The 13,708-nt window shown below is 40.5% G+C and overlaps 1 protein-coding gene across 1 annotated transcript in view; it reads right to left on the bottom strand.

The window, feature by feature from the left end:
- Window positions 1-7,800: 7,800 nt before the first annotated feature.
- Window positions 7,801-13,708, bottom strand: part of HORMAD1 (HORMA domain containing 1) — a gene marked incomplete at its 5' end in the record, with an annotated part of 104,103 nt that continues 98,195 nt past the window's right edge. The window contains one exon of the mRNA XM_082275509.1: window positions 7,801-8,271. Within this exon, the coding sequence (XP_082131635.1) occupies window positions 8,185-8,271 (87 nt within the window). The 3' untranslated portion in view covers window positions 7,801-8,184. The remainder of the gene's footprint in view (window positions 8,272-13,708) is intronic.

The raw sequence follows: 13,708 nt of genomic DNA, 5'->3' as shown, positions 1-13,708 counted from the left end.
TTGTGTCATTTCTTGTTTGATCATATATTGTGTTTACATGTCTGGCGAATAAATATTTTTATATATATTCTACACTGTAGACTGTACTCACTAAGATTGGTATATGCTTTTAAAAAGAAATTAATCAATTAAAAAGAATTCACGACATTGATTTATGGCAATAGGTGAAGACTCTCCTTTTTCACAGATCTTTGCTTATTAACCACAAATAAATACACTGCTATATTCAGAGCAGTATAAATATTCTGACATAATTAAGTACGAGCGCGAGATATTTATTATTAAATATTCTTACAGTCCTTAAGTGGTTAATAAATGCTAAATAGTTTTACACTATGTGGAGGTTTTCCTTTGTTTTTATGATGATTGGCATACTGGATTAAAATAGAAGTCTCCCCTGACTGATGTGGAATCAGAAGGATTGTCCTGTCACACATTATTAAGTTTGGGGGGGGGGGCGGGGTCTAATTCTCCTGATGCCTGCTTGACTCAGTGCCAACAGAATTGGAGTCCACGTAGTCTGGTAAGCGCATTTAACTCTCTGCATTGGTGGCAGCTATCTATACCAGGGGGATTTCTGGGTTTGATTATCATGGTCATCATCTTCTATCAACACTAAAGTCTAATACACCTGTGGTTTCCACCTACACGGACTGATCTGTTTAATGTCACTTATCGTCTTTTCATTATATACAATATACATTACATATGTGGACTTTTCAATTTGGATTTATTTATATGACACACCACAGTATTTCATTAAATTGTTATATGTCATAATATTTCCGGCTGTGGAGCCGATCTTTGTGCCTTGTTTAATTGTAAACTATGTCCGCTGTAATTCACATTCTAGAAGGAATAGATCTAGTTCTTTATAAAGGTCTATGTACTGTATGTAGTGTGTGTGTATATATATATATATATATATATATACACTGTATATGTATTTATATGTACAGTATGTGTGTGATATATATATGTACTGTATGTGTGTATGTATGTACTGTGTGTGTGTATTTATGTATGTACTGTATATGTATGTATTTGTATTAGGGATCGACCGATTATAGGCAAAGCCGATATATCGAGGGCCGATGTGGACTTTCCCCAATATATCGGAATCGGCTTTTGATTTAACGATATTGCTGATATTTCGGGAAAGTACTTGTAACGGAGTGATGCCTGCAGCTAGAGCCATCACCCCGGTTCCAGCGTCCATAGCCGACGGTCGGCTGTCTTGTAATGACAACCGATGTGTCTGAGAAGCCACTCGGCTGTCATTCCAAGGAGCGGGAGGGGGGGTCCCCCCCCTCCCGCGGCTCGCCTGGGTCTCCCGTCCCACCGGGAGACCTGAGCATCCTACCTTCACTGCTGCGGTCTGACCAGGTCTCCATCTGCACCGCCGCTGTCTGACTGAGTCTCCGTTTCTTTGAATTCGGCGCCGCTGAGTACCTGGAAGTGATGGCATGTCATGATATCACTTCCGGGTACTGCCGGCTCCGAATTCAAAATCTTACAGTATTCAAAACAGCCAAACTTGGTGTTTTGAATGCTTTAAGTGCAGAGGAGGGGTTTGGGATCTTTTAGACCCCCAGATCCCTCCACCACAGTACCTGTAGACATTAAAAAAAAAAAAATTTAATGCCCGAACATATCGGCAGATATCGGCCGATACCAATATCCGATGACCAAAATATCGGTATCTGCGGTAAAAAAAACGATATTGGTCGATCACTAATTTATATGTACAGTATGTGTGTGATATATATATACTGTATGTGTGTATGTATGTACTGTTTGTGTATTTATGTATGTACTGTATATGAGTGTATTTTTATGTACAGTATGTGTGTGATATATATGTACTGTATGTGTGTATGTATGTATATATATACTTTCAGATGGTGTAAAAAGGTATTCACTCAAAAAAAAAAAAAAAAGGAGAGCCGTTGGGCATGTTGTGTCACCCAGATTGAGAAATCAATGTGCAATTGAACCAATAGGAGCAATAAAAAAATGTCTTAAAAATCTTTTTTTTACACAAATTCAATTAGTGATGGCAAAGAAGAAAGAACAGTTGATGCATTGCAGGGGTCAGAAACACCCCCTTGACAAAGACCCCCTATGTGATAGCTTTGGTCAATGAGAGGTACTCTATATGGAGACATCAGAGGTTTATTAGACCCCAGTGTCTTCCTTCCCCTCCAAAGCAGCTAACCATGCACAAATAGTGCCTGATAAGTGCTTCCTTGGCTGTAACAGGGAACGACAGCTCTGAAACTAGAAGTGACAACATTTTCTTTGCTTCTGGCTTCGTTTGTCACAGAGGAGATCGGAAACGGATGATCCTCAATCTCTTTTGTGTGAAGGGGTCCCGTCCATTTACCATGGACAAATTGGAAAACCTGTAAACCACCATGGGTGGTGGCAGAGGGGGGGGGGTTGACCTTCCTCTGCTGTCTCAGCCAATGAGGAGAGGGACAACTGAGGCTTTTGTGCACATCGCTGGATCGAGAAAGGGCTCAGGTGAGTATTAGGGGTGGCTGAGGGGGGAGGAGCACACATAGAATGCATGAAGGTAAAAAACCTTCAGCCTTTACAACCACTTTAAATAAGTAGAGTGTAGACTGTACAACAGGGAATCCATTGGCCCATTAGTTAGCGACCGCTTTCTACTCTTCTGCGACTAATTACATGTTCTTTTTTTCCTTATTCTTTATTTTTACATGTTCTTTTTTTTCGTATTCTTTATTTTTACATTTTTTCGTATTCTTTATTTTTACATGTTCTTTTTTTTTTTTCTTTTTTTTTACATGTTCTTTTTTTTTTCTCATTCTTTATTTTTAAAAACATGTTCTTTTTTTTTCCTCATTCTTTATTTTTACATGTTCTTTTTTTTTCTTATTCTTTATTTTTACATGTTCTTTTTTTCCTTATTCTTTATTTTGACATGTTCTTTTTTTTTTTCTTTATTTTTACATGTTCTTTTTTTTTTTTTATTCTTTATTTTTACATGTTCTTTTTTTTTTTCTTATTCTTTATTTTTACATGTTCTTTTTTTTTTTCTTTATTTTTACATGTTCTTTTTTTCCTTATTCTTTATTTTTACATGTTCTTTTTTTTATTCTTTTTTTTTTTCTTATTCTTTATTTTTACATGTTCTTTTTTTTTATTCTTTATTTTTACATGTTCTTTTTTTTCTTATTCTTTATTTTTACATGTTCTTTTTTTTTTTATTCTTTATTTTTACATGTTCTTTTTTTTTTATTCTTTATTTTTACATGTTCTTTTTTTTATTCTTTTTATTTCTTATTCTTTATTTTTACATGTTCTTTTTTTTTTTTCATTCTTTATTTTTACATGTTCTTTTTTTTCTTATTCTTTATTTTTACATGTTCTTTTTTTTTTTTTATTCTTTATTTTTACATGTTCTTTTTTTTTTCTTATTCTTTATTTTTACATGTTCTTTTTTTTTTTTTCTTATTCTTTATTTTTACATGTTCTTTTTTTTTTTTTTTTTTTATTTTTACATGTTCTTTTTTTTTTTTATTCTTTATTTTTACATGTTCTTTTTTTTTTTCTTATCCTTTATTTTTACATGTTCTTTTTTTTCCTATTCTTTTTTTTACATGTTCTTTTTTTTCTTATTCTTTATTTTTACATGTTCTTTTTTTTTTTTTTTTTATTTATTTTTACATGTTCTTTTTTTTTTTTTATTCTTTATTTTTACATGTTCTTTTTTTTTTCTTATCCTTTATTTTTACATGTTCTTTTTTTTTCCTATTCTTTTTTTTACATGTTCTTTTTTTTTTATTCTTTATTTTTTACATGTTCTTTTTAGTATCATGATCGAATAGCTGCAAATGTTCCTATTTTCCATGTAGACTAGGCCTGGAATATTTCTCTTATTGGAATGACACTACACAAAAATGTTGTAGGTAACATATTTATTACTGTTAAATACTATAAACACACAATAAAATTATGTTGTAAACATCTCTTCAGACTAACGTTTTACTATATTATGTATGGAAATGAGTATTCTGGAACAAGTCTGTTCAACCCTACTGTTCAAGGTCCATATACATAGGTGCATAAAAAATGATTCATACTTAGGTAAGGAATCCTTTTCATTTAAACTGATACCTTACTGTGCAGCTAAACAATAAAAACACAATCAATAAGGGTACAAAATATAAACACCACACTTCTCTTTTCTTAATATTCAGTACATTTCGGAAAATTGGCATTAAATAACAGCATTGATGATTGGCAATTAGCAACTCTGACATCCGCGCGGTCACATGAGGCAGGGGGAGAGCCCTCACCCCTGTGTAGGTTCCAATTAAGATTGGCTTTAAGCCTAAACACGGCTTTAATCTTTACCCCTGCCGAAGAACAGAATGGTCGCAGACCAAAGGGAAGGTAAGACTTCCACTTCCTTGCACTGCAAAGTAATCTTGTTGCTAAGAAACTCAAATTCAAACAACCTTGTAAAAGTAGATTACTAATACTCAAGCTGGTAATAGATGGTTTAGATCTCAGGCGGTTCAGCAGGGACAGGGCAGGCTGATTGTACCTAAGTTGATCGATCAATCATATATAACCAGCCTGTTGGGTTTTTCATGCGATTATTGCCAGCAGCTATAGCTATAGCTGCTAGCAACAATTACTGTGCGTTCTCTCGACAGCTCCCTGCGACAGAAGCTCGGCGGTAGGGATTTTCCCATCACTACTGACTGTGTGTTGAGGAATCGAGCGATTGCATGAAAGAAATTTGCACCGTTTATGGCCGGCTTTAGTTTTCTGGCAGGCTGGAAACTTTACTTAAAACAGTCACACACACAATGCCTCCTGTGCTTAGGAAAATGGCCCCTCCGGATGGATGTGCTTTATGTCTTCATTACTCTTAGTGCCGGTGTTCCATGAGAATTACCTACCCTCGTCACTTCCGGTTGCACGGCACTGTGTCTAATGCGGCGTTTACATTAAAACAGCTATGCTGCAATACGAGTCATCTCCACTCCTGTCCCTGTCACTTCCCTCATCTCGGCTAGTAAATATTAAAGCGGCGGCGGGTGTATGAGAACATAAATCACGGAGCCGAGACCTGCTTTTATATTTACTAGCCAAGATCAGGGCAGTGACAGGGACAGGAGCGGAGATGACTTATATTGTAGCACAGCTGTTTTCATGTAAGCGTGGCGTGGGTAGGTTTTTTCCGCGGACACCGTGACAATTTCCTACTAGTGCGCATGCGCACTAGTCAGGTCCTCAGCTTTTCTATTAGGTATCCGGGGCTGGGAGCATGCGCACTGCTGCGCTGCTCAGCTGTTCCTGGCCGGAAGTGACGAGGGTAGGTTTTTCTCACGGGGTAGGTAATTCTCACGTTACACCGGTTCACACTAATACGACTTGTCAGGTGACTTGGTCAGCCTGGCAAGTCGTGCACCGTCGCGGTCATTGAGTAGTACAGGACCCGTTCTAATAGGAGCGACACAAGTCGCTCCGACTTAGAAAAAGGGTCCTGTACTACTTCGGGGCGACCTGGAGGCGACTTGCATTGACTTCCATTATGTGAAGTCCGTGCAAGTCGCGCCGCACGCGACTTCACAGGTCGCCCCCTAAGTCGGAGCGACCTAATGTGAACGGAGGCTTAGAAACGGGTAACCACGGTCTTGCTGCCCTCAAAGACTTGAGGGAAGTCTAACACTGCAACTATATAAAAAACACAGAGGGCGCACCGACCTAGTGCATTATCCCAAGACAAATAATTTATTAGATAAAAGCATGGTAAGTAATGTACTCACAAGGACAGCAAGAAATTGGGCATCACAGATCACTGTACATTCCATCCAATGTATCAATACGTATGGGTGTAACAGTCACTGAAGACCCCAATACTGACGCGTTTCGAGGAATTCCTCTTCTTCAGAGCTCTGACCCCATACGTATTGATACATTGGATGGAATGTACAGTGATCTTTGATACACAATTTCTTGCTGTCTTTGTGAATACATTACTTACCGTGCTTTTATCGAATAAATGATTTGTCTCGGGATAATGCACTAGGTCGGTGCGCCCTCTGTGTGTTTTATATAGTTGGAAACTTTACTCTCTTTGGGCTAATTTACACAAATGATGCCCTCCAAAAAACCTTCACTTTTCAGAGGGTGTCTGACAGGCGCTGAGGAGGCAATATGTTGCCTCCTCACTACATGTTTTAACCCCTAAAAACCTACACCACCATTTAGTGAAATGGGTCGCTTTATACAGGTGGTACTTTCTGCAGAACATGACAGGGGAGATCATTTTTCCTGTACAGTGATACAGAGTAATCATGAGAGGGCAGTAAAAATGTGTCTCAGCCGCATTGCCTCCAAACAACAAATGTAAAACTAGCTTCTCAGAACTATAGCTTCCAGTGGTATCTGACACTTCCAGGTGTGTCCCAGGTCTGATTCTGTACTGTAGCTCCTGCCACAACTCCTACATCACTACAGAACACAGTAGTAACACAGAAATTGGTGGAAGGAACCTCAGCAGGGGATTAGAAGTGTCAGATTCCAGGGGTGGCCTCAGCTCTGCAAAAGAACCAATTTTTCATTTACCGCACACTGATACCCCCACAGGTGATTGAGAACCATGGATTGGTATCTGACAGGTTAGCATGAGTAATCTTTTACAGGGTGGATTTCTTTCACCTTTTTTGCATAGCAAAGAGGTTTCTTTAAGCCCTTCCTCTTCTACCACTACCCCCACTCTATTCCATATACATACTACCACAACAGCTTGTGAGAGCCGTCACAATGATGTACTGAGATGTTGAAGGAAAAAAAATATATACAGAAAACTGAAAGAAGAAATAGGAGATACAAACTGGTCACAAGACCTACATAACTTAACATGGCTTTTTTTTTTTGTAACTAAGTGTTCATATAACACAAGAAAAAAACTGAAGCCTGTCTTTAAATTTAAAACTGGAGGAACATCCGTCGCTGACCTACCTCTCCCTACATCTTGGGAATCCTCTTCCCCTACCACACCCTCCGTTCTGTTTCCTTTCTCTCCTTCCTTCTATCTTTCTCCTTCTCTCTCCTTTATCCCTCTGGTGTTCGATTTACCTTTTTTCAAGGTTAATTATGGCGTTTTATGCTAGTTCTATTGCTGGTGACTGTTTAATTCATATGTGACCTCAGACTATACAGAGAACGTCTTCTTTGTAGAGGAAGCGCTGGAGCTGTCAAACTCTTTCTGATAATGTTGATGCATATATTTCTCTGTTTTGGAAATTTATGGTTTTTGTTTTTCCTTTAAACTGCATCATATTGTTACTGCTCTGATACTCTTTATCAGGGAAGGCCCGTCCATTAGGGGCGCATCCATGCGCCCGGCCCCCTAATCTACATGCAGGGACGCCGGACACATGGATTCCAATGATTTTTTTTTTTTTTTTAGAAGCACGTGATTAGAGCCAGAGGCTCTAATAGGCTTCAACAAAGGGTGGGCTTGGGGCGCAGGGCACTGCGCCCCGAGCCCACCCAGTTGTGTGACAATAGCGAATGAATATTCACTATTATCATACTGACTCTCCTCCCAGCCAATCAGGAAGCGGGTCGTGAGACCCCTTTCCTGATTGGCCGAAAGGAGAATCGATCTTATTGGCCGAGGAGGAGGAGAGAGGAGACGCACAGCCAGAGGAGAAGCAGTAGAAGCACAGACCGATCAATCAGCAGCCACTGCTCTTTATGTTGAAACAAAAAAATATGTTGAATGTAGAAAAAATGGAGGATATCATGAAATTATACACACCTACCTCCATGCTCTAATTCCAGAGATCTGTGTCTTTGAAGTGCTGACTCATAGAACTTGTGCGCTCTCTGCTTGTTGCTCTCAAGTTCTCTCTGTTAGTGGCAACATTCCAACAGATATCTAATGCATTGAGAGCTAATTTTGGGCCTAATTTTAAAAGTAATCGAGGGTGAATTGATAACAGGGAACATTGAAGGTGCCTATTTCCATATCAGGAGCATTGGAGGTAATTGTATTTAAATTCACCGCACCCTCCAATGTATGAACTTTGTGCCTAAACTTGTAATTTAATAAAAATTAAAAAAATTCTTTTTTTTTTAGGGCTGAGGTGGATAAACTGTTTCAGAAGAGCATTGAAATGGCAAAGTGATTTAAATGGGATCTTCTGGTTCACTGAACTTCCTTTTCTTTGTTCCTGTAGAACCTTCTTGGCTACTGGAGACATCAAAAGGTTGGCTCTGTTAAAGAAAAGCGGAAATTGTAAACAGTGTAAGATATTATGTGGGACATGTGACATTACACAGCTGTGTTTGATGGGTAAATATTTACCCTATATCTTTTTTTTTTCTTTAGCTAGTTTTGTGAAACACCCAAATAAATTAACACTGCTGGCTGCATTTGGTGTCCCAATGTATTACTTTACCGGGGTTAGTTTTAGCGGGGCTTATACATTTTTTAAATAATGAAGCATTGTTACCAAATTAATGTACATACAAACAGAAATCCTACACCAAGTTGTGCACAAAGTGATATAAATAAATGCTTCCATAGACATTAAATTACATACAGTCAGGTCCATAAATATTGGGACATCAACAAAATTCTACTCTTTTTGGCTCTATACACCACCACAATGGATTTGAAATGAAACAAACAAGATGTGCTTTAACTGCAGACTTTCAGCTTTAATTTGAGGGTATTTACATCCAAATCAGGTGAAGGGAATCAGGTGTAGGAATTACAACAGTTTGTATATTAGCCTCCCACTTTTTAAGGGACCAAAAGTAATGTCAGGTCACTTGTGGCCAGGTGACAACTGCACCCTGTTGGGGGCAGGGGTGCACCACAAGGTAGTGAACCCAATAGCTGACTGCTGCGAATGGACAGGAAACGTGAGCCCAAGATTCCCCAGGGCATGGAGTCTAAGGCCCAGAAGGTGTTCACCAGAGCATCTAATGGTGAGGATGGCCTTCGCTGCAGCTGAACCCAGGTCGCGGCTCCTGGAGTCCCCCCTGGTCACGCTCCATAGGAAGAGAAGGAGAGCAGCCACTCAGGACATAAGGGATAGTGATGGGTCAGCCGAGGTCGGGGCAAACAGGCAGACGAGGGTAACCAAGAGACTGGCCAAAGGTCAAGGTCACAGGCAAACAGGAGTAGTCAGAGACGAGCCAAAGATTGGTACACAGCAAGGTAGACGTAGCACACGGCAGACAGGAACACAAGCTAACAAACAAAGCTGAGCAGCAAAGCAGACCTGCAGTGCACTAGTTAATATAGACTTCCTGGAATGGCCTGGGGTGGTGCCATACAGGGAGGAGAGACGATAAAAGGCAGCCAGAAAGAGAGTCAGGCCTCTAATAGAGACATGGAGGAGAAGGTAAGCTGCCGGACACTATTGTATGTCCATGACAAGTAATGGGACAATTGGCTGCTCACCTGTTCCATGGCCAGGTGTGTGTTATTCCCTCATTATCCCATTTACAAGGAGCAGATAAAAGGTCCAGAGTTCATTTCAAGTGTGCTATTTGCATTTGGAATCTGTTGTCGGCAACTCTCAATATGAGATCCAAAGAGCTGTCACTATCAGTGAAGCAAGCCATCATTAGGCTGAAAAAACAAAACAAACCCATCAGAGAGATAGCAAAAACATTAGGTGTGGCCAAATCATCTGTTTGGAACATCCTTAAAAAGAAAGAACGCACCGGTGAGCTCAGCAACACCAAAAGACCCGGAAGACCACGGAAAACAACTGTGGTGGATGACCAAAGAATTCTTTCCCTGGTGAAGAAAACACCCTTCACAACAGTTGGCCAGATCAAGAACGTTTTTCAGGAGGTAGGTGTATGTGTGTCAAAGTCAACAATCAAGAGAAGACTTCACCAGAGTGAATAAAGAGGGTTCACCACAAGATGTAAACAATTGGTGAGCCTCAAAAACAGGAAGGCCAGATTAGAGTTTCCCAAAAAAGCCTTTTAAGTTCTGAACAAAATCCTATGGACAGATGAGACCAAGATCAACTTGTACCAGAGTGATGGGAAGAGAAGAGTAGAGTTCGGAGAAGGAAAGGAACTGCTCATGATCCAAAGCATACCACCTCATCAGTGAAGCATGATGGTGGTAATGTCATGGCGTGGGCATGTATGGCTGCCAATGGAACTGGTTCTCTTGTATTTATTGATGATGTGACTGCTGACAAAAGCAGCAGGATGAATTCTGAAGTGTTTTCGGGCAATATTATCTGCTCATATTCAGCCAAATGCTTCACAGTGCAGATGGACAATGACCCGAAGCATACTGCAAAAGCAACCAAAGAGTTTTTTAAGGGAAAGAAGTGGAATGTTATGCAATGGCCAAGTCAATCACCTGACCTGAATCTGATTGAGCATGCATTTCACTTGCTGAAGACAAAACTGAAGGGAAAATACCCCAAGAACAAGCAGGAACTGAAGACAGTTGCAGTAGAGGCCTGGCAGAGCATCACCAGGGATGAAACCCAGCGTCTGGTGATGTCTATGTGTTCCAGACTTCCGGCTGTAATTGACTGCAAAGGATTTGCAACCAAGTATTAAAAAGTGAAAGTTTGATTTATGATTGTTAATCTGTCCCATTACTTTTGGTCCCTTTAAAAAGTGGGAGGCACATATACAAACTATATTAAAAAAAGTATAATAAAAAAGAATAGCGCACACATGCAAAATAAATGACTATCAAATATGGAGACAATCCATAAATAAAAATGGGGATTTAGTCCCACCATATGGCCATATCGTGCTCAAGCCCACCACTGCGTCAAAGTACCCCATTATCAGTGGGTCCTACACTATCCATAAAAAAGGGGTGAATCCAGCCTCTCTAACCCTTGGAGACAACACTCCTTGCTGGGAAAGATGTACTAATGCACTACAAGGGACTCCTCCTATATCTACTTGATAGTGGACACTGATAGAGTACAGGTGTGTGTGGGGGATGGGGTGCTCAACCTCAGAAGTCTGGTCAGACCGAATACATAATAAACAAGCAAAAAATTGCTGTTGTAATTCCTACACCGTTCATCTGATTTGGATGTAAATACCCTCAAATTAAAGCTGAAAGTCTGTGGTCAGAGATTGAGAGCGGTTCACCCTTGCTCTTTACTTTGGTCCCCTATCTTGCATTCTGACAAGGCGTTTAAGGACATGTGTTTGGATTCAATGACAGTCACAATGGGGGTTTGGCCTAAATGTATGCGCCAATATTCTCTCTCTTCGCCATGCCCTCCCATTACTACGGTTTTATTTAACCCCCTGCTCCCTGTTGGTCTTCGGGTGAGCCGTTTGTGGGCTTGGACTCAACCTCCACTTTTCCAATTACACAACTTGGTCCATCCGGTGTCCCGCACCTTCTTTACTTTTGAGAAGCTTCCAGATAAATTTGCTTTACCAAAACACTCTTTCTATTTTTATCTTCAAATTCGCAATTATTTCAGAACATTGTCGCCATCACTCTCCCTGGAGAGGCCCACGGCCTTTGAACTTTTGTGTGCACGTGGTCCTCATCAGGGTCATTTGGTGTCTTCAATCTACAATATCCTACATGATGCCGCTCCGCTAACTGAGGAGTACCACTCTTATATGCGCAAGTGGTCCGGGACATTGGATCAACCTATCACATTGCCCATGTGGAATAAAATATGGACTTCCATCTTTAAGTCTTCTAGTTGCGTGGCGCAGAGAGAGACCGCTCTCAAGATTCTCTTGTTTTGGTACAGGACTCCGGTCCGCCTTCACAAGATGAATCCCTCCTGCTCTGCTTTGTGTTGGCGTTGTGGGGTGGAAGAGGGCTCCTTTTATCACATTTTTTGGAAATGTTCTCTTATACAACCTTTTTGGTCCATGGTTATGACTATGCTTCAGTCTATTGTGGGTTTGGATCTGCCGCTTGATCCTGTGCATTGTTTGCTGGGTCTGACGTTTCCTAGAGTCTTCAAACCTGCGAACAGATTGATTTCTTTCCTCCTGTTGGCAGCTAAGAGGGCTATCCCGCTGTGTTGGCTACAGCGCTCACCTCCCGACAAATCCCTTTTTCTACGGCTGGTTTCGGAGATTCGGGAGATGGAGTCCTTGACAGCAAGGGTACATGATGAGCTTACTAAGTTTAATGCTGTCTGGGGTGACTGGGACTCTCATGCCTTGGACTCTGCCTGATCTCAATGTTCTTCTGGATGTATGATATTTGCAATTGATGTGTTGCTGCTTATCTGATGTATTGCAGTTCTGTGCTTCATTGGACTCTGTTTTCTGCTGTTATTTTATTTCATGTTTCTCTGTCCCTTACGGGGGCGCCATTCCCTTTAATGCTTGTTTTTTGGCATTATCCTTTTTCTGTATTGTGTTTGTTTTATTATAAATAAAAATATAATTTCAAAAAAAAAAAAAAAAAAGCTGAAAGTCTGCAGTTAAAGCACATCTTTGTTTCATTTCAAATCCATTGTGGTGGTGTATAGAGCCAAAAAGATTAGAATTGTGTCGATGTCCCAATATTTATGGACCTGACTGTATACACAAATTCCGTGAAGAAAATTTAAAAAGAAGGTGGAAAAAATATATGGTCCCTCAATGTGCTGAAAACACTCGTGCCAACTGTGAAGAAATCGTGGATGAGATCCTCTCAGTAATCAGAGTCCCATGTGCACTATCCAGATGTGGCTCTTGTGAATAACATTCGAGCACCTTAAAGAATCCTCCACCAATGTGCGAAAACCACGCCCAATGGTTAAACTCTTACCAGAGATCGTGGCCCCCCATTCTCATGGCGTGGGCATATGCATTTTAAGTCTCCTCTTGCACACAAATCCTCAGTGATCTCCTCTGCTGCCAGTTGCAAGGCTATCCTGCTATCCTTGAGAGATATTTTAGAAGCATGTGCATTCAAGTGATTGTAAAGTCTAGATTATTTTTTCGTTAAAATACCAAACATATCACGTCCTGAAGAAGTGTACGTGATGTATGCGAAACGCGTTGACGTCAGAAGCGCACCGGTTCCTGTGCTCCCCGATGCATTCCCCCAGCTGTTCCAGCTAGTTCCGGCTGAAACCAGATGCCGGTCTCGGACTATACAGGAGCCCTGACGACACCGAATGGATGTTCCTACCACAATGACCGCACTCATGCACTTCCAACTGGCACTCATATCTCAAAAGTGATTCACCCTCACCCTGGAACACCAGGTGGAAGGAGTTCACCTACCGGATTCAGAGGAGTGGTGAGAAGCCCTTTGGCTCCCTTAGATTATTATGTATTCCACGAATCTTCACTTGTGTGACCTGGGTTAACTATTGAACTGAAAATCACTACATTTGTTGCCAGGAGTGTTTCTATATCCAGCACAAGTGCGATTTTTGCACTGAGGTGCTTTAATTAATTGACTGTTTCCTGTGGGTATAAGTCAGCTGATCAGTCACCCGCGTGAGGTGATCCAGAACTTTGCATTATCAGCAGCCACAGTTTGAAAACATCCATAATCAAACATCCAGTGGTCACATATATTCAATGTGACTTTGCAGTTACAGCCTCCTCTTACCGGATCTAGCTTTGAAGCCACTTTTAAGCTTCTATTCTACCTGTACTTGACCACGTGTTTGTTCCTGGACTACTACACCTGAGGAATTGGTCCCACAATTATGTGCACCTCCCCCCA

Source organism: Pelophylax lessonae (genome assembly GCF_965119305.1).
Source record: "Pelophylax lessonae genome assembly, chromosome: 13".
Lineage (NCBI taxonomy): Eukaryota > Metazoa > Chordata > Amphibia > Anura > Ranidae > Pelophylax > Pelophylax lessonae.
This window is presented reverse-complemented; position numbering and strand designations above follow the sequence as displayed.